Source organism: Phoxinus phoxinus (genome assembly GCF_949152265.1).
Source record: "Phoxinus phoxinus genome assembly, chromosome: 10".
NCBI classification, from domain to species: domain Eukaryota; kingdom Metazoa; phylum Chordata; class Actinopteri; order Cypriniformes; family Leuciscidae; genus Phoxinus; species Phoxinus phoxinus.
In genome coordinates, this window is record NC_136885.1 from 14,584,530 (window position 1) to 14,606,942 (window position 22,413).

The 22,413-nt window shown below is 37.6% G+C and overlaps 2 protein-coding genes across 3 annotated transcripts in view; one reads left to right on the forward strand and one right to left on the reverse strand.

The window, feature by feature from the left end:
- The window catches only part of chn2 (chimerin 2), a 43,817-nt gene extending 27,541 nt beyond the window's left edge, over nt 1-16,276 (forward strand). For both annotated transcript variants that reach the window (XM_079626887.1, XM_079626886.1), the window contains 7 exons: nt 2,370-2,456; nt 6,293-6,377; nt 10,087-10,260; nt 11,611-11,688; nt 11,935-12,072; nt 12,991-13,096; nt 15,750-16,276. In XM_079626887.1, the coding sequence (XP_079483013.1) occupies nt 2,370-2,456; nt 6,293-6,377; nt 10,087-10,260; nt 11,611-11,688; nt 11,935-12,072; nt 12,991-13,096; nt 15,750-15,921 (840 nt within the window). In that variant the 3' untranslated portion in view covers nt 15,922-16,276. The remainder of the gene's footprint in view (nt 1-2,369; nt 2,457-6,292; nt 6,378-10,086; nt 10,261-11,610; nt 11,689-11,934; nt 12,073-12,990; nt 13,097-15,749) is intronic.
- Nucleotides 16,277-19,452: 3,176 nt separating this feature from the next.
- On the reverse strand, nt 19,453-22,106 carry fkbp14 (FKBP prolyl isomerase 14). The gene is made up of 4 exons (XM_079627061.1): nt 21,717-22,106; nt 21,178-21,329; nt 20,673-20,800; nt 19,453-20,585 (listed from the first exon to the last, which is right to left on the reverse strand). Exons 1-4 carry the CDS (start codon nt 21,911-21,913, stop codon nt 20,427-20,429), a joined length of 636 nt encoding a protein of 211 aa, XP_079483187.1. The 5' UTR covers nt 21,914-22,106; the 3' UTR covers nt 19,453-20,426.
- Nucleotides 22,107-22,413: the final 307 nt, after the last annotated feature.

The following is a 22,413-nucleotide window of genomic DNA, read 5'->3' on the forward strand; positions in this document are numbered from 1 at the left end:
GGCATCGGCTGTGAAAAACCCATATCGGTCGACCACTAGAGCACATGTTAACTGCCCTGTACCCCCAGCACACAAACATGTGTGTCACTGTGGAGGTCAGCAGCAATAAAAACCACACCAGCGCTTTTTTAGCAGTGCTCATACTTTGACTCAGAACAACCCTGACATGCTTCATCTCCACCTCACTTTCTGGGAAATCCAGTATATCATGTCCCTGAATGCGGCATATCTTGAATATGTGAGACGTAGCCAGGTTGCGTTTCTCTTTCTCTTCAGCATTCTTTCTTTTTTACTCATCAGATCTCCATTATTCTTTCCTAATCTCACCATTTTGTTTATTGATGTAATCATGCAAATGACCGGCCACCCATACTAGGCCCTAAGTTGTGCTGTGTCTGTGAGGTTAGCAAGTCTCATGTGTGTTCTCCAGGATGTTTCAGCAAATACCCAGACAATGTTGCTGGATTCGGCATCAGCCTCCTGCTGAGAAGGGTCACGGTCCCCCAGCCTGAAAAATGAGTCTCGCTCGGTTGTGGTCTGACAGTGCAATACAGCTCATGAGTCCTTATTTACACCTATACTACTTAACATCCATCTAAGATGGTCTGGTCACAAGGGTTGATGGTCCTGAGATCGGAAGTTTAATTTCTTTTAAAGACAAATTTATTCACTTGTTTAAAATAAAAAGTTTAAAACGCTTGTTTTAACATAGTGAATAATTGACATGTACTGTAAGTAGGCAGTACTTAAAGGGAAAGGACTTTCGTTCATCTTCGAAAGACAAATTAAAATTTTGATGCTTCAAGATATAAAAAGTAATCCTTATGAATTGATCAGTTTAGTCATCTGAAGAGATGTTAACTTTATACATGATGAACAGATTTAATGGCTTTTATTCACAGAAGCTCAAACGTGCTTGCTTAATGCGCGAGAACCAATGAGCTTTGTTCTTGTGCGTCAAGCAAGTACAGTTAAGCTTCCATTGACCACATCGTGTTTCGACTACACTGTAAAAAAAATACAATTCCGAATTTGTAAAACATACTCCAATAATCTTTGTTTTATTTACAAGAAAGCACTATTTCAGTCTCTCTACAGAAGAAAACACAAAAAATTCACAGCACCTAAAAAAATCTAGGTGTATAAGCCACAATAATCTAAATAGGCAAAAAGTTGCGAAACAGGTCACAGACTATAAAGGTGAAAATGCCATTAAAGTCCATGCATATGCAAGAAAATAGCTTTTTGAATAGCTGTCCACTGTGCGCTCTTTGTGTGAAAAGGCTAAAGCAAACCAGTTGTTTTTCAGTGACCCCCAAATGTAGTTTAAGTGATCCAGATCACAAAACATTTTGAATCCTGTTTTGCGCTACCCACTTTTGATTAGATTACCCGAAATGGATCATAAGATTAGGTTTCAATGGGGTCTAAACAAGTCTGAATCCCTAAACAAAGGGTTCTGGCACTATAGGATTTCTTCCGTGATGCAGGATTACGACTGTAAGCTGCCTAAATCCTGATCCGATTTGTAACCGAAGTTACGAGCAGAAGTGAAGAGACAGAGAGAGGACTAGAAGGCTAAACCCCATAAAAGTCTATGTGCATGACAGACTAGACCTGATAAAGACCTTTTTTGAGAGAGAGAACCTACTCCTCTCAGTGTAAATCTCTGATATAAAGCATGTAAAGCTGAGCTCTTTGGCTTTGAGATGTAGGATTGTCCGCACTCAAGGGAACTGCAGTGGAATCGTGTCTGGAAGTGCTGTGTTCCAGTCAGGGTCGGCACCAATGGGGGGGACACGTATATATAGTGTCCGCCTGTCATGTGTGGGGCTCTATAGTAGTTAACAATAATAATCCTGCTGTGTTCTGGATTCCATTTATCCTACTGTAGAAACCTGTTGAGATGTATCTACAAGACTGACACATTCCCTCCTCCCAATGTCTCCCCTCTCTTGTGTTGCCACTCTCTCAGAGTGCTGAATGTGTGCTATTGTTTGAGACACACTCCTGCCCCCAGGCAGCCCACCCACCCCCAGCCAAGCCCAGCCCTGCTCTGCTCATGCAGGACCAGGCTGTCCCCCTTCTCATTCGACCCAGATTGCCAAAGAGTGAAGACGATAGTTGCCTCTGTTATCCCCCATTCCAGATCATTGTCATCTTCCTCTACAGAGGAGATGCAGGATCTTCTGAGGACCAGGGCCCTGGTTGTTGGCACTAAGGGGTCAGCTAAAGGTGAATTAGGCCATCACAAGGCTAAGCAGAAGGACCGAAAGCACCAGGAGTTGTTGGCGTTAGCTCTGGGGGTGAATCTGGGCAGTAAAGGTGCCCTCCTCTGGAAGCCTCTAAAGATTTTGGCTTGTTCACAGATCACCCCGTCACCGCTGAGCAGACGCACCACGCTCAAGGATGGACCAGAGAAACACTGCAACTACGAGAAGATCCACAACTTTAAGGTAAGTGCTGGTTGTGTTGCGACCACTGTACGTCATGTCAGAATTATGGTAACTACACTACTGCTCAAGAGTTTGGGGTAAGATAATAAAAAAACTAAATTAAATTGATCAGAAGTGGCAAAGAATACTGAAAAAAGTGTTTCACAGTTTACAACAAAAAAAATACTAAGCACAACTGTTTTCAACATTGATAATAATAAATGTTTCTTGAGCACCAATTCAGCATATTCGAATGATTTCTGAAGGATCATGTGACACTGAAGACTGGAGTAATGGCTATTATTTAAATTGTAATAATATTTCACAATATTACTGAGGATGTCATCTCGCAATTGCGATCATTTTGACATAAACATTTCTGTTTACATTAAAATGTACCAGTTATTTTAGTCAACGGCTTGTATTAAAGGAATAGTTCAGTTCAAAATTAAAATTCTGTCATCATTTACTCACCCTCAAGTTGTTTCAAACCTGTTACCGACATTCCTCAAAATGTCTTCCTTTGTGTTCAGCAGAAGAAAGAAATTGAGGGTGAGTAAATGATGACAAAATTTTAATTTTTAAGGGAACTATTACTTTAAATATTGATATTGGACACACTGAATGTTTTTTTGAAATCCTGTGTGTGTGTATATATATATATATATATATATATGTTTGCGATTTCTCAAATGTCCTGATTGGATGGTTAATTTATTTTAAAACTACCTAAACTTGAAATGTTGATTTTGTGCCTGATGAAATCCTTCACTTTTATTACACTCTTAATATGCCGCTACTATGAGGTTGTTCGAATGTTTACTAATGTCTCGTTCAAATGTTTATGTGCTGACAGCGTTTAAATGCACGGTACTGTGAGCCTCGTATCAAGCCTAAATCTATCCTATGAGCCTAAATTGCCTAGGCTTTTAATCCATTAACAGCGTTATTGACTGATAAGATTGATCGCACAAATCAATAACCGCTCGCTGCTGAATGGAGTCTCCCATTTCATGCCTTTCAGTTTCTGAAAAATGACTGAGGCTGAGAATGAACTCAGTGTATCGTCATCTGACTTTTTAAAACTCGAACAAAGCAAAATTAAGCAATCATGTGACTTCAACGTGTCACTTGGATGCTTTCTCATAACATCTTCCTCATGATGTCACCTGCAGTCATAGGGTCATAGAGTAGGGCTGTAGTCAAGACCACCTTTGTCGACTCCAAGACCAGGACTAGTCGAGTCCAAGACAAAACCGAGTCCAAAAAGGTTCGAGTCCGAGTCCAGGACAGGAAAAAAAAAGTCTTATGCATGACATTATCAAGACTATCATTTTGGGTTATTATTTGTTGATCTAAACGCAAAAACAGTGTCACAACACCCAGGATTTTTAAGTATAGACATTCCCCTTGATATCATATAATCTTCTAATCTAAAGAAAACAGAATGATGACATATGGTGATACCTCATAATAGCAGTGTTAATAGAACTGATATACAAACACCAACTCACTACTATTACCACTGCTACTGTAGGTACTAGTACTGAGCATTTGAGCAACTAAATGACAATATAGCTTCACTCCAGTAAAATATATCTGTGATAATTTCTTCACGTTAAACCAAACTTTTATTTTGACGGGTTTCTGAGCGTATCTGACGATGAAATGCTGAAGATGAACGTGTACTTGAGTATGTGTAGTACATGAACCGGCGCACTCATTTGCAGAGACTCGCTGAACAATCAGACTTTGATAGCAGTCTTTAATATTCACAGTCACTAGTCCATATAGCAATTTGATATTATGATCGACAGTGAATTGACGGATCTGTTATTTCAGCTATGCGCCGGTATTGCAGTAGCAAATAGTAGAAAATAAATCACTCACGCGTACTACAATAATACGTTACTGGGAACATAATAAAGACACCTGGACTCGGTCGAGATCAAAAGCCATATTTGGCAAGACCAGTGGCCGAGACAAGTCCGAGTCCGAATACCAGCGAGTTCGAAAACAAGTCCGAGACCATAGAAAAACGGTCTTGAGTCCGGACTCGAGTCCAAGACCGGACTTGAGTACTACAGCCCTGCATAAGAGCATCATGGAATATTCAGTGTCCCCTTCCCTCATAAGTGTTCTCACACAGGCTGTGTTCCAAAACATAGTGTAGGGTCCACTCACTCAGTAGGGTTTTTTGTCATTTATGTTGGCTCCTGAGATTTTTTTTTGGTTTAAAAGAAACAGCCGGAAAAGACCGACTACTCTCCGAATGCGTAAACATTATAGGCACGCTAGGATTGAAACTTTGTTGGCTGGAGAACCAATTTTGGTTTGAAGATGAAAAACGTACCAAGCACAATGTTCTCTCAGCCGTTCCTGATTTCTAACACCACTTCAGCGTGGTCAAATTAAAACTGCTGCTCTCTGAATGTTTTTCCGTCGCCTCCGGGCACAGTCATACAGGATGTAAATTGCACAAGCTTATTTTGTCCATTAGATCGAAAGATCTGAAGAAAACCTTATACATTTACCGGCCAATAGACCCTCCTCTTAAAGAAATCAGGACAGAAGTGGTTGAAAGTGGACAAAAGAGACGGATTAAAACACCAGGTGTAAACGGAAATGTGTCTCCCTCGTCTACTTGAGATCCGATCGACCGAAACACATCTTAATACATAAACGGGGCCTAAAAATAATTAATTAAAACGTAGAAGTAGAAGTAATCAAATAAAATGTAATTGTTAACAAAAATAGAACTAGCTTCATTACCCAAAAATCTAATAAAATCAAACAAACTGGCAATTTTTCCCAAATTTCATGTGTGCTATGCATATTGAATGCTATTTGTTTGATGCGCAGAGTTTCTGCCTTATTTAGGGTTCAAATCTGTCACTTATTGGGTAGTAGTTCAGTTAGAATATTGACAGCTCTCTAGGTTTTGGAGAACAGCCAGTAGTTGTGGACACAGATGAAGAGTATTCTCACTATGATATTTATATTTCAGCATTCACACACCTGGGCTTTGTTCCAAAAACCCTGTGTGTGACGTCTTTTCTTTTGTCCATCTTTGAGTTGTGTTTTGACAGCACAAGGGCGTGCGTGGGAACATGCTTTGCGTGTGACTTTCAGCAGCTTGGTAACAGATGCAAGACACTGTTTTCCCTAGCAATCCTGCAATCTGACTCGCGTGTATTTTAATAAAAAAAATCAGAGCTGTGTCTATATGAGGGTCCACTCTATTTATTATACAGTACCACCCTCTAGTCTTTACTTACAGGCTTTATTATTTCCTCTGAACTTTGACGAGGATCAGTTTTGTCTCTGAGTTTGTTCCTATGATCAAACTGGCCCTTGAGAGCTTTGAGGTCTCAGGATTTGACAGAGATGGTGGGGTTGACACTTCCCTCAGCTATAGACAACAACTTAACTTGTCACTGGCTACCGTTTCCTAAACTACATCAAACACATTGACATTAAATACATTGAATTTATGACCAAATAGTTAGTGTACAAACATTTTGCCTTAATGCGGGCAAAGGTTTTAATCTGTTAATTCATTTCTTCTTCTGAGCATAAACAATTTTGATCAGTACCAAAGTTTATAAAATAGTAATGCCAGTGGTTCTTTGTACATTATAGGTCTAAAGGTATAAATGTGAGACTGGCATTGTTAGCTGTCAGAAATACTCTGGAAATGTCATCACGTGTTTCTGTGGAACTTCTATCGTGAGCTTTAGCTGGAAATGAAAATGTAGAGATGAACAAATCACTGACATTTTGTGTGTGCATGAGTTTTCAAAGTGCGTTTGCGAGCTTGTGTGTGACTCATGATGACAACTTTGTCTTTGGTGTAGGTGCACACCTTCAGAGGGCCGCACTGGTGTGAATACTGTGCTAACTTCATGTGGGGTCTTATCGCCCAGGGCGTCCGTTGTTCAGGTAACCATCCACCAATCACAAACTCTCCCACACAAATAAACTGTCCATCAGAATTATGGCACTAGCCAAGGAGGTTTATTCATATCAAGTTACAATCAATAGCCGCGCAAGATCCAGATAATTTCTCATGCCGTTCTGGTAACAATGCTCAATTGCCTGTAGAAATGTTCCAGTGTGCTGTGGAAACCTGAGGCTAAATACTGAAAGTGATACCTGGGACAATAAGGGTTTCAACTAGAATGCTGATGTATGGGTAATACTCAGAATTCCTAAATGACACCTGGTCCAAACCAGTTGAGTACGTTCTGTTGAGTGTTGACTATTTATAGATGTACATACTGTATACACTATTGTGAGAGAGGCACACCCAGATGAACCAGAACAGTCTTCTTGTATTAATGGCAATTGAATCCGGCTACACTTGCCATATATATAAACACGTGCTTAGATACACATACAAAAGAAACATACATCAGAAAGTATGACACTTTATTGGTTACTTTGTAGAAGTGACGTGTATGAATTAATGTAATAACTTTACAATTAACATTTTTAGTAAAATTCTTTCAAATTAAAGGATTATGTATCATAACCTAACAACGAACAACATTTTTTTATAGCATTTATTAATCTAGGTTAATTTATGAGTATCCTATTGGTCATTGGTTATTATTATTTTTTATATTGGTCATTCATGTTTGATCATAACCATGAACTAATGTTCACGGGATAGTAAAAATGAGGACATTGGAAAAAATGTCATTATTTACTCACCCTCATATTGTTCCGTCCAAACCTGTATGACTGTGGAACACAAAAGAAGTTTTGTTTGTTTGTTTTAAACATTTTTGTGTGAACAATGCCTTTAATTTATAAAGGCACAATAACATTTTTTTTATATATATAGAAAGTAACCTAAAAGTAACCTATTAACTATATAATTTAATATTATTCAGTATCTTAATTAATGAAATTGTTATTAATTAACAAGATTAATAAATGTTGTTAAGTATTGTTCAGAACATTTTATGTTAGCTGTGGCATTAATAAAGGAATAATGTACTGTCGGACGCTTAAAAAAAAGATGCAAAAGTATCACAGGTTGGTATGATGCGACACGTGCCGTATATATAGTATTCTGGGAGTATATGATAGGGTTTGATGAAAATGTAATGTATTATTTAGCAAAAATCCCCAAAAAGTTGTGATAAAATCAAGACTAACAAAAATGCGACATGAAATACAATCCATGTACCTTCTTTGAGCTATATGCGTTGTGTTTGTCATAACTGAAGTAATCACTTTCACATCGGTCGACGGTCACTCTGACGGAGTCCTGGTCATATTTGACTCAGTGACGGAAGTACACGTCACGGATACTTTATGTATTTCATGCCATGTTTTTGTTCATCTTGATTTTTCACAACCTGTGTGCTTTTTCTGAGCGAGACGAAGTGTGAATATAGTCTCACAAACGTGCATCTCATGCAGCCGTGCACAGAAGACCAACTGCCAAGGTCAGGATTTTTGTTAAAAAAATACATTGAATTTCAGTTTGTTTTTCCCCATACCCTATCGTATACCCCCAGAACATGTGGGATGTAAGACACGTGTAGCATTGATCCATTCTGTGATACTTTTGCATCTTTTTTTATAAAGCTTGATGCTGGTCGCTATATTCACTGCCATTATATGGATGAGTACAAGCGGGAAATGTTTTGAAACTTCTCATTTTGTGGTCCATAAAAGAAAGAAGGGCATACGGTATTAGAACAACACCAGGGTGAATAAATGATGGTGAACTCTAACTACCTTTGTTTCGTTTAGTTTTGTTTTGATTTGCATTGGTTTTGTTGCTTTGTCTTGCCTTGTGTTATTAAAAATGTAAAAAAAAAACATCTATAAAAAAAATGACATATGAAATCAATAACCATCTTCGATACAGGATGTTTTTTGATGTGCCCTAGATAAACAAATGCCATGATTACAGCTTTGGTCAGATCTCATGTTAACATGGCGCTGGTTATTGTTTGACAGCACTTTCCCAAAACACTGTACATAAACTCAATCCAGTCACAAGGCATTACTGTTGGTTTGTCTCACTGTAAATGGTCTCATCCATTTGGGCCATTATTCAAGCCTTTTCTTTTCACACAGGAGCTCTTATTTCCCAGTGGCCCCCGGGCGAGCCAGTGTCATCAGACACATTGAGAATTAGAGCAGAGTTGAATTTGTCCCCGGGCCCATATGGAGGAACAGAGTTTTTTCTTATATTTTCTCTATGCTGTAAAGATGTGAAGGAGGGGTCCAAGCAGGCAGTAAAACGGACAGAGAGGGTGATTAATGGGATTGCTGAAGATGAGGAACAGTGGGACAGCATGCAAATGCTACTGGAGACACACAGAAAGAAAGACCAGCGTTTTTCCTCATTCCACTTCACACACACCACTGTCCCTGTGTCAAAGCAGAGAATCAGACCAGGTTTATTACACCTAAAATGACATGAAATCTGCTTACTTTTTTCACCTCTTCTTATGGTGGTGAATAATATCTAAATGGCACTCCTTTTTGCACTCATTATTTGTAGAAAAATTCTTGCTACCAAGAATTTTGTTACATTATACTTTTTTTTTTTTAAAGAAATTGCGAAACATTGCCACTGATGCTTGGGTGCGGTTTCCAGAGCTTTGCTATGGGTTTCCTAGGGTGTTCTGGGTGGTTGCTTACTAGCTCAAGTAAAAAAAAAAACCTCTTAAGTCATAAATAATAATGATATTCCCTAAATATTCTATTCATACTATATTCTGATTCAACACCTGTCAGATCATTTGAGGTATTCATGTCTGTAGCACAAATGGCGCGGGGCACATTACATGCCGAAGTTTAATTCTTCAAATATCTAACCCTGAATATAAGCAAGCACCAGTAATAAAGAAAAAGGTTATATTTAACAGTAAAGTTCAATGTGATAACATTAGTTCATACAATGGTTGACATGAAATAACAATGAAAGATACTTTTACACCGTTACACCATAATTAAGTATCAAGTGTAAATAAATAATAGTTGATATGCTATGAACAAACATGAACAACAGGGGTATATTTATAACATAAAATTTATCCAAAACTGAAAGTTCTGTCATCATTCCAAATTCTTATGAGTTTCTTTCTTCTGCATAAAAGAATGATTTAGCAGTTTTTTTCCAATATAAGCATTATGGGACCCAATCATTTCAAGTGCCAAAAACAGCACAAAGGTAGCATGTGACTCGACTGGTACATTCCAAGTCTTCCGAAGCAACACAATCACTTAATAAACAGAATAATCATTCTAAGAATATTGTTCATGCAATGTGCCCGGGGTTAGGCTCGATCAACATCGCTTGATTACCACAAAAATTAATTTATTGTGTAATGTTATGTATGTATAGGCCTGCTGGCAAACTCGCTGGAGTCACTCAAGGTTACGTTCTCAGATTGACAGAGCCACGAACACACGGCAGCATGTGACGGATATTGTTAAACTGTACCACCCAGCTTGACTGACACTCACCTGTCTCTGCGCGTATACTTTACCCCTGAGGATATACCCTCGATCACACACACACACACACACACACACACACTCACTCTTCGGCTCTCCAGTCTCTTGGAGTCTGTCTTTTTGTCTCATAGTCCTCTAACCCTTTGACCTGTTGCTCTTGCAGACTGCGGGCTGAACGTGCACAAACAGTGCTCCAAACTAGTGCCCAGCGACTGTCAGCCGGACCTGCGCAGGATCAAGAAGGTCTTCAGTTGTGATCTCACCACGCTGGTCAAGGCCCACAACACGCCGCGGCCGATGGTTCTGGACATGTGCATCAAAGAGATCGAGCACAGAGGTACGGATCGCTTCTAAAATGGAGTGCTATAAATAATCCGAACATTTTAATATGGAGATCCCAGGCTCAAACTGTCTCTGTGGCCTTCAGCAAGGTTGTTAATCACTGTCTTCCTGTCATATTAAAATGTGTAAAAAGAAGAATCCTTAGATGCCTAACTTAAAACCACAGGAAGATAAGCTAACATTCTTCACTTTATGACTTACTGGTTGACGCCTTTCATTAAAGAGAGCATTCTTGAAGTTCTCAAAGTGTATTTATTTGAGAGAAAAACAACAATGAATGTTCCGAAAGTGATAAAATTTTACGATTTTAAAATTTTTGTTTAAATCCAATACAAATGTGTGTGTGTGTGTGTGTGTGTGTGTGTGTGTGTGTGTGTGTGTGTGTGTGTGTGTGTGTGTGTGTGTGTGTGTGTGTGGGTGTGTGTGGGTGTGGTTGAGGGTGAGGGTGTGTGGGTGGGTGAGGTGAGTACAGGTGGAATATTTTAGGCAGCAAGTGAACATTTTGTCCTCAAAGTTGATGCGTTACAAGCAGGAAAAATGGCCGAGCGTAAGGATTTGAGCGAGTTTGACAAGGGCCAAATTGTGATGTCTAGACGACTGGGTCAGAGCATCACCAAAACTGCAGCTCTTGTGGGCTGTTCCCAGTCTGCAGTGGTCAGTATCTATCAAAAGTGGTCCAAGGAAGGAACAGTGGTGAACCGGCGACAGGGCCAAGGCTCATTGATGCACGTGGGGAGCGAAGGCTGGCCCGTGCGGTCCGATCCAACAGACGAGCCACTGGAGCTCAAATTGCTCAAGAAGTTAATGCTGGTTCTGATAGAAAGGTGTCAGAATACACAGTGCATCACAGTGTGTTGCGAATGGGGCTGCATAGCCGCAGACCGGTCAGGGTGTCCATGCTGACCCCTGTCCACTGGCGAAAGCACCAACGTGAGCATCAGAATTGGACCACGGAGCAATGGAAGAACGTGGCCTGGTCTGATGAATCACGTTTTCTTTTACATCATGTGGATGGTGTATCATCAATGCTTGCTTGTGGTTAACAAAAATATTGAGCAAATAAAAATAGTAGTGAGTGAAGGACTTTATAACTGTTCCACATATACATTTTCCAAAATAAGTGAGTGAGGGATGACGTTCCTGTACACACATGTGAATAGATAATAGATATACTGGGCAATATGCAGAATATCCCGTTCATTAAAGAAATTATCGACAGATTAATTGATCATCCGATTAGTTGTTGGTTCCAGCCCTAATTTGATCAATACTAGTTTACACGTCCGCCTCCAAATCCTCTGTCTGGATAGTTGAAGTAAATGGGTGTTGCTTCTGCTTCTTTCAGGTTTGACATCAGAAGGTCTGTACAGAGTGTCAGGCTTCACAGACCACATAGAAGATGTCCGGCTATCCTTCGATAGAGGTGTGTAGTAGAATAACTCTTCTACCTTTAGATTATCTGCACTGATGTAATCTTGTGTATTATAGGTGTTGAACAAATATTTGGTCTCTGCTTGGATGAACTCACAATCATTTATGTCACTGTAATTCTATCAACATTCAACCTGCATGGAAAAGCCCAGGCTTTTTCCAGTCAAAACAATGTATTCTTGGTGAAGTATAGTGATTCAAATGTTATTCATAACTGATAACTAATTCTCCTCTGTAGATGGTGAGAAGGCGGACATCAGTGCCAATACCTACTCAGACATCAATATAATCGCTGGAGCTCTGAAGCTTTATTTGCGAGATCTGCCCATTCCAGTTATCACATATGACGTCTACTCCAAATTCATACAGGCAGCCAGTAAGAGACTTCAGACACTTTCACTGACATTGAACCAGGACATTTTCTTCTAATCTGTGATTTGATTATCCTTAATAATGTTTATTTTATTTTTTTTACTTTGATTTTACCATTAAATTATTTTGGATTCTGATATGGCACAATAAATAATGAAATAACTTATGACAATGAATGGATGAATTAATAAACAAATATATAAATTAATAAAAATGATTTAAATAAATATTTTATTCAGTGGGGTCCAATATTATTTAAAAATGTACACTACCGTATACCACTACTATACACTAACCTTTGAGGTTAGTAAGTTGTTGTTGTTGTTTATTAATACTTTTATTCAGCAAGGGCACATTAATTTGATCAAAAGTGACATTAAAACATTTATAATGTTACAAACGATTTCTTAGAACTTTCTATTCATCAAAGAATCCTGAAATGTATGACGGTTAACAAAATATTAAAACCGTTTTCAACAGTGATGATGATAATAAGAAATGTTTCTTGAGCTGCAAATCATTATATAAGAATGATTTCTGAAGGATCATGTGACATTGAAGACTGGAGTAATGATGATGAAAATTAAACTTTTTAATTCACAGGAAAAAAACTTCATAAATACTTCATAAATAATAACAAAATTTTATCATATTTTGATCAAATACCTGCAGCCTTGGTAAGCATTAGATACCGGTACTTAAAAATGAAAAATCACAATCTTTTGAATGGTAGTGTTATTTCTAATTGGAAAAAATATGAAAATATATGTCAAAAATACAAAAATTAATCACTTTCACTAGTGTTCTCAGATTTTGGACCACATTATATGTTTAAACATCAGTAAAGTATGTGGACTAGTGGCAGTGTTTAGCATAATTCTGAACAGTATTTTTCAAAACTTTTTCTTTTTTTTTTGATCAGAAATAACAGACCCTGACTCCAGACTCGAGGCAGTTCATGATGGTCTCCTCCAACTTCCTCCAGCCCACTACGAGGCCCTGCGGTACCTGATGACACACCTGAAGAGGTAAAACCACACATGTATTGAATTTCCAGACACCTTTACTACTCCCTTAGGTTCCGGTCCCATAGCAGGGTTGCCAACTCTCACGCATCTGGCGTGACACTCACGCTTTCAGCATCAATCTCACGCTCTCACGCACACGCAAGAAATGTCACGCCAAAATCCATTTTTCTCCCCTCTCAATCCGTTAATTTTCTATTGATGACTATTGACTAGACCACAGTGTATTATTGACAGGAGAGGAGTTTAGGCCCGCAGCTGTAACATCTGCCAACAACGTTCTCACTGCAGTATTTTCTGATCGTTGATTCGCTGAAAATCTTTGCACCTGATACGTCAGTTGCGTGTAAGTTCAGAGAGAGTTCGGAGCATAGGTTCGGAGTCGGAGCCGCTGATGCGCGTTTGAAAGTTTGGATGACAATCAAGGTAAGCAGATAATAAAATGATGTGCCTTGTCACTACAGACGTAGCCAGTCTGTGTGCCAAGTACCGTTGTCCGAGAGCGCGCTCGACAGTGCGCGAGTGAGATCGAGTGTGTCCGAGAGCGCGCTCGAAAGTGCGCGAGTGAGATCGAGTGTGTCCGAGCATAATATGTGACCTGATCCAGCAAAATGAGTCACAGTGACACAAATTTCAAAATTGACATTTTGATATCAATGGAAAGAGGAGATCATAAGCTTTCAAATGATATCCTAGTCAAAGTCATACCTTGAATGGTTTTAAAGATATACACATTTGAATTATGGTCGTCTGCCCTCTTTTTCCAACTGGAAACCTGAGAAAATAGCTTTTAAAGTTTTTTGCCCGTATTTTTGTAGATATCTTTCAAAATCCATTGCATTTAAAGGGATAAACAATTTTTTTTACAGCTTAATTTGACCAAAGATATTAATATATATAAATGCTATTACAGTAAACCAGGCTGAAGATCAAATTATTGTAAAGTATTTATTTAAATAAATATTTTAAAAGGCACTTTTACAAAGATTTACAAAAATCAGAAAGATTGAACAGAAGTGCTACATTTTAGCTACATGTGTGTGTGTGTGTGTGTGTGTGTGTGTGCGTGCGTGTGTGTGTGTGTGCGTTTGTGTGTGTGTGTGCGCGTGTGTGTGTGTGTGCGCGTGTGTGTGTGCGCGTGTGTGTGTGCGTGCGCGCGCGCGTGTGTATGTGCGTGTGTGTGTGTGTGTAGGCTAGTTGACAATAACAGTGTAACAAATTAATAACGGATATACCAACAGTTAAATATTGGGTTTACACAGAGCGCTGCGAGTCTGACAGGAGGATGGCTGGACCAATCGCGTGCCGCGGGGCTTCCCATTGACAAATGATCAGCCTTTGTGTACATTTCTAAACTTTTTGATTGGCTCAATACAACACCATTTGGAGAGCAGAGATAGTGACGTTTCAGGGGATACCCGTGAAATGCTCAGAGGTGACGAGAGGATTTGAGAAAAGCAATGTTAATTTCCAACGAATTTAGTAAAACTTTGTCAAGTTTAATAGTAATTTAAATACATTTGCTCAATTATCTGGACCACTAAACTTTGGAAGATTATTTTTGAATGTATTTTCTTTGAAATTAGCAAAAAAAAAAAAAAAAAAATTATTTTTTATTGTTTTTTCACATTATCGGCCGTATCTTAAAATGGAACGTTGCGACTTCCGACTCATTTCGCCAGATCGGGTCACATATAGTTTGTTTATAAATTAAATATACATTTCCGCATTAGGATGATCTCTGTAGCCTATTGGTATAATCTGAAGCGTTTTAATTAGTTAACATGGTTATAAAATAAAACTCTAAAATAACTTGCAGGAAACGTTCAAATAAAATCTTTGTTTGACCGGTTGTGAACACGTGCGGCAAACACGACTAGAATTTGGCTTAAATAACCTCTGATGATGACCTGTAGGTTATAAAAATAAAAACCCAAGATATTATATTTTATTATTATTATTTATGTTGGTACATTGTTCAGTATTATATTGAGAGCACTTTTTGTTAGTGCATGTATATAATGTTTTATAATAATAATTAGTTATATTTAGTGTACATTGCATTCATTTAACATATTTAATTTTGGGGGTATTTATTTTTTAAGTAATGCAATAGTTACTTTCCCTGGTAATTAGTTACTTTTTTTTTTGGTACATTTTGAAGAAGCGTTTCCATTCTATTAGGGTTTTTTTTTTTTTTTTTGCATAAATCAGGGTTTATTTTAAGTAAACAAGGACTGACATTTTTAAAATTAGGGTTACCAAAAAATTTCTCCGCTCACGCGCACTGAAATTTTACAGAGTCTCACTCCAGCCAAAGCCCCGAAGTTGGCAACCCTGCATAGTTTATTTCATGACTCCACATTGAGCCGTTGGGTGTTCAGGTTTTTGTTGCATTTTACCTAAAGCTTTATAGAGTGAGTTTACTTCCTGTCACCCTGCAATATAAAACTTCTAAGAATGATTAGGAGGAAACAGGAAACCCAATACGGCACTTTAGCTCAGTGCACTTCAGGAAACCTGTCAAATGATCCCCAGGGAAAGCTTGTCAAGCCAGCTTTGCCGCATTTCCCTAACCATGGAAAGTGTATCACTTACTTACCTGTGTTTATCACCAAAATTATATTGTCTGAGGTGTTTTTTCTCTGTTTCTCAGGGTCACCATGTACGAGAAGGACAATTACATGAACTCAGAGAACCTAGGAATCGTTTTCGGCCCGACGCTCATGAGACCCCCGGACCAGAACACGCTTGCCACTCTCAACGATATGAGATACCAGAAACTGATTGTTCAGCTCCTGATAGAGCATGAAGACATCTTGTTTTAAAAATGAAGACATCTTTTAAAGACTTTAAAGAGCTTGCACATTTGAAAAAGCGGCCTGCCACACATTTCAAAGATATTATGTGTTCTCGTCAGATTTTGCATCCGAAATTTGGAAGTAATTGCACATTTCACTCAATGTGTTTCAAACCCCCAAACTTTGGAAGTTTTAAAAACTACGAATTGTATCTCACAATTCTGACTTTTGACCTTTTTTCCTGAGTTTTGCAACATCGAGTTTATATATGTCAATTCAGATTTTTTCCTCTCTCACAATTCCAAGTTTACATCTCACAATTGTCAGAATTGTAAGTTATAAAGTCGAATTGTGAGACAAACTTGCGATATTAACTCGAAATGTAAACTGTAAATTAATTTACAAACTCGGAATTGCGAGAAATACAAGGTATAATCTTGCGAAAGCAATTGCGTCTTTTTATCTTACAATTCTGACTTTTTACTCACAATTGCGAGGTTATATCACAAATTTGACCTTTTTTTTTTGTTAAACTAACAAATTGTGAGTAAATCTGAATTGTGAAACAAACTCACCATTCTGGGGGTAAAAAGTCAGAATTGTGAGATAAATTTGCAATTAAAAAAGGTAATTGTGACGTTTTATAAAAAGTTTTTTTTTTTATTCAAACAAATGCTGTTAAGCATGCTGAATACAGTTTGAATTATTATTGATGGGCATTTTGTTTCAAATCAAATTATAGTATCTTTTTTTTCTCTCTGATGCCAAACAAGTATGATGCATTGACCTCGATGCTCTACATATGCTCTACGTATGAATTTATGGTCAATTAGCATTGTGAAACTAACAAATTGTCAAATATGAATTAAAAAAAAATATATATATATATATATATATTTTTGGGTCATGTCATGTGGTTGGTAAATGTATATGTAGTATAATGGCAAGACAATTGAGATCATATGTAAAGCACTTTTTAATTTTACATGGAGTGTAAATAGCTATTTCTTTTTGTTCATGTAGTGTTAATAATTCTGTGTTTAACCCATGCCTTTGAAATTGTTTTGTTTACCCTGACAACAATAGAGTGATTATTCTGTGACTGGAAAAATAACAATTCTTAGAGCATTTATTTAGTGCTTGTTCCTTCCTCACTGAACCTGATCCCATTTCAAGAACAAAAATGTTTTGTTTGTATTGTATTCATCTAGTCTCCTGAGGCGAGATCATTTATTCACCTCGAAAAATTTTTTTTTGATAAACGGTACAGTCACCTTGGTTTGACTTCCTTCAAATTGTTTATTTGATATAAGACCTTTCTACAATTTGTTTTTTGAAGATATTTTCTGTGAAGAATGATTGTAATTATGATTGTAATTTATCAAATGCTGATTTATTAAATTATGTAAATCTGGTTACTTTTAAATCTGTGAAGACCTTGATTCTGGACTTTAAAAATGAACTTCTGAAAGTATTTTTTGTGTCATTATTTGAAGCTGCAACACCTCACAATTGCAGTATGTGAAATATGTTGCTGTAATTATTGCTCGGTCAGCTCTCTAGGCGTTGGTTTTCTCTAGCTCGGTTTTCTTGTTCCAAATTCAGGGGTGTGAACGGCAGCATTGTTTTAGCATCAGACAGCAGAGACGGTATATGCCCCAAAGAGATTTTTTTTTTTTTTTTTTTTTTTTTTACCAAATCGCAGGTGAAGTGAGAACCTGAAACCAGCCTCCTGAGGGCAGCTGGAGGAGATCAACAGACCAATGGGAGAGAGGAAGGAGGGTGTTTGAGACGCAGGTGAAGTATAAATGAATGAATTCATCACTTATTATAGTTTAGCTGTAGCTGCAGAGCTACATGATTTGGGGTTGGATATAGACAACAACAAAAAAAGAGCCACAAGGTTGTTCTGCTGGATGTTTTCTTAAAAGAAACAAAAGACTTGACAGTCAGTCTCTCACTGGCATTTACACACCGGCTGCTGAGGTGAGTGTTTCTGATGGATGATACAGAAATAACTTTTATCTTGAGGACATGCTTATATAGGCTATATATATATATATATATATATATATATATATATATATATATCAAGTATATAACACTTAAGTTCCTGCCTTAAATGTTTAAGTACTATCAACGTGGATGTTTAAGTCATTTCAACTTAAATTACATTAAACTGACTTTTGTTCAATCTTGTAACTTGTATAAAAAACAGTTGGAAATTGCTTAACTTATTTTGGTGAGTTAAAGCAATGTCAAAACATATGTTGTCATAACTTATGAATCATATAATTTTTAGGTTTGTAATTTATGTTTTTTTTTATTTATTTTTTATTAAACGTTAATAATGTATTTCAGTGTGAATTGAAGAATAAGACAGAATGGCAGACACATACTCCTGGTGGAAAAACTTAACTGGAAGAAACAAGAACAATTTCAAAGAAGCCCAACAGGAATTTGGAAAATCGGACAAGACGTCGGCGAAACAAACTGGGAGCGAGAACAAAAACAACAATCTGATCTGCGACGAGACTTACGACGACTCTCAGCTCGAGCCCTCCTTCAACGAAAACACGTGCCGCAGAAATTGGACAGTTTCACGGTCTGGCCGTTTCAAGGAGAAACGAAAAGTGCGGGTCACCATGCCCGAGAACAACTTTTATGACAAAAACATTGGTGTCGCGAAGTAGCACAGCTAACCAATTTACGCTGTTTATTTACGCAAAAAAAAAAAAGAAAAAAGAAAGAAAGAAAGAACCTGTTTATAATGGAGCTGTTTACACAGCAAGCGCCCGACGCGTCTTCCGGGATTTGTGAATCTTCAGCCGTCCATCTGTCGCAAGAGGGTTGTAATTTTGTCGCTTTGCGTCGTTTGCAGTGTAGAGAGGATGTAGAAAACCATCATTTGCTGGAGCCATTGATTTCAATTTAAGTGACTGACAATGACACCTGTTACACTCTGCTGCAATAGTTGGCCTAATCTGGGAATATTATTATTATAATTTTTTACTGCTGGATGTTCTTAGAGACACTGAACGCTTCATTAATTGATGATTAAGCCTACAAAAAGAAAGACATTTACTCTGTAGGCTCATGTATTTATTGTGTAGCTTTTTTTTTTTTTTTTTTTTTAAAGAAGTCTCTAAGCCCATTTATTTTAAAAAGGGATTTTAGGCCACCGTTAATGAAGGAAATGGCTTACAGAAGATATGATGTAGCCTATGCTCGATTTTTTTAATGTATTTTTTCCCCCTGATTGTCGAGAGGAAATTCGGTTTGATCTACATTAGCCTAAATATTGCACGTTTGAGAAGTTACCCTAACCATTTTATTTCGGAAAAAATACCAAATCGGTTTTCATATAAATCCACATTGTGTATTTGTTTGGCAAAATAGCTCTGTTTCCTACAAAAGATTTGGTAGTAAAATATTTCAGAACTGATAATATTAGTTTACATTACAATATAAATATAAATAACAATTGTTTCAGAGAGGTGACCATGGGCTACATGCAATGCGTTAAATTTGTGTTTTTATGGAATTGTTTAAATATTAAGCTTGTTCAAATTTATATTTAGTAAAGAGTAAATATCAATATGTCAATTAAACAGATAGGGATTTGAGACAGAGCCATTGGAGCAAACTGGTCAGGTAAACATACTTAAACACTGCAAATGTAACTTATAATGTTGCAAAGGTTTATGTAACTGTAATGCCATGGAATGCTGTTATACATGGCTCTGAGTAAATGTTGTATGTAAATTATAATACGCATCACAAACTAGTCATCTGCAGGTGTGTGATGATAACAATGCCATCTTTCAATGAAAGGCCACTTGACTGCATTTTAACTGCATGTTTCAGAGTTTTCTGTCCCTTTGTTCATTATTAAACACTAAAGTATGTTTAGTATGTATGAGCCATTGCAGATAATCACTCCAAAAAGCAAACAACTTAATTTGATTGACATGATCGTAAGGCTGAAGTTATGGCATGACAGGCTATAACAGGCTAAGAGAAGAGTTCCCTCTAGTGATGGTGTATAAAACTACAATGTCAACAGTGATGAGCAGCACAAAACTAATATGTTTATAAGAAATACTTACAGGCAACTCCAGACAAATTAACTTTAACATGTGCTAAACATTGTAAACAACAATATGCAGAATTCATTTGGCTCTGAAGTAACACACACACACACACACAATAAAATAAACAGCACTGAATCAGGCACTTTTGGGAAAAAACATTCTCGTTGAGCAGAATTTAATTTTAATCTTGCCATTGAAAAATACCTAAAATCTTCAAACACTACAAATAGCTCAAACTAACCTTATATCACCTGAGTGTATATTTTAAAAAAAGAACATTTATTTACACACATGACCTGTAGATAACAGAAAACCATGTGTATACATGTATCTACCGTAACATTATGTGAAGTGATACTGGCACGCTGCAAATCTCTGAAGGTAAATATTGGAATCTTTTGAAGGTAAACATTGCTGTGGTTGTGCAGGAGTGTGTATTTATAGTTCATCGTGTTTATAAGTGAACTCCCGGGACGATATATATCCATCATTGTCTTCATCTTCTTTTTGGAAGATGTCCTCAACCATCACTTCATGATGGGTGTCATTGGGGGCGTATCCATGTCTTTCAAACTCTTTGCGCAAGTATTCTTTGACCTGAAATAGAAAGAAATATAACACAAATAACTCCCTGAAATAAATGACTATGCCGATGCTTGATGAAACTCACAGTTGTGAACAAACCTCTGATCTGGAAAGCTTCCAGTCATCATTGAGGTCCATTTCCTGAAAGGACTCATGTGACCTGGGCCCATTTCGGATCTCCATGATCTCGATGTCAAAGATCAGACTGCTCTCCGGAGGGATTTTACCTGAGTATACAGAGCATAACCATTGGCAAGATAATGCAAGTTCTTTTTGTATGGGGTGTTTTAGATCACCCTCAAATACAAATTCTGTCATCATTAATTTTCCCTACATCTGTTTAAATTTCTTTCTTCTGTTGAACACAAAAGAAGATATTTCGTAACCAATCAGACTTCCATAGTAGCCTATTTATTTTTCATACTATGGAAGTCAATGGGGGCCATCAACTATTTGGTTACCAACATTCTTCATAATTATCTTTTGTACTTAGTACATCTTGAGAGTGAGTAAATGATGAGAGAATTTTATTTTTTTGTATCGGAAGGTAGGAAGCCAAAGTTCCTCAAATAATGCTTTATGAATATGCATCTTGCTGGCACACCTTTGCCCTCTTTTCCATATGCAAGAGCTGGAGGGACAGTCAGTTTCCTCTTCTCTCCCGCACACATGCCTTGAAGACCCTTGTCCCAACCCTTTATCACCTCACGGATCCCCAATGTGAACCAGACGGGGTTTTTGTCTCCATGATGACGGCTGCCGATTACAAGACATGTGCAAAACTCTGTTAAACTCTAGAGACATGCATACTTGAGCTGGCAGCTGTGTTTTGGAACATGATAGGTGGTTTCTATCTGGTCTAAGTTGGTCATAGCTGTTCTAAACTAGACCATTTTGGTCCAGCAACAGATAAAGGTGGTCAAACTGGTTTTGGACCAATATCATATACCATGATAATGCTCACCTTATATCAGAAACAAACTACCATGTTCCAAAACATAGCTGTTTAAGTTTAAATGTTGTGTATTCAACAACTACAAACGCATGTGTGGACAGTTAACTAATGCATTCTCAGAGCAAAAAAGCAGGCTTGGGTTAATGCAGTCTGTTCTTACGGAGCATGCAGTAGATGGTTCATGTCACCTGGAATGAAACATTGTGCCATTACTCTCCAGAAAACCATCGTAGTGAACCAGAAGAATATCCCCGTATTTGGATTTACGATGGCAAAGGAACGGTTTGTATAGAACTTCTATCTTCACCTCTGGTTCCGGAAGTTTTGCTCCATGCACGTAAAAGAAGAATGCAGAAAAAATGCATGTCCACAATTCTGGAATCATTTTAATATCAAGAACAGTTTAACAAGCTCTAACTGTTAAGCTGACGTTTACACAACAAAGCATGAAAAGCTTTCAAAGTAGCCTACACTACAAGTTGTGCAGCCGCGACTACGTGGCAAGCAAAGTTTCTGCAGGGTCTTTCTCAAAACTAGCGATGTTGGTCCGATTCGTTAGGGAACCGTTATTTTGAGTCGACTCTCTTCAATGAATTGTTCGAACCTGTTCACAAGCCTGTCTAAATAATTCCGAGCAATTCATTAGGGAGTGAGAAGTGTCCACAGTCAAATCTAGTTGTAGCAGAAATTTGATGACTTTTTATAATATATGAAACTTATTGTAATGTTAAACTAGCCAAGTGATCATGAATTTTAGTATTATGAGAATACGGTCAAAAGTTTGGAAACATTATTATTTTTTAAAGTTTTTGAAAAAAGTCTCTTTTGCTCATCAAGCATGCGTTTATTTGATGAAAAATACAGAAAAAAACATTGTGAAATATT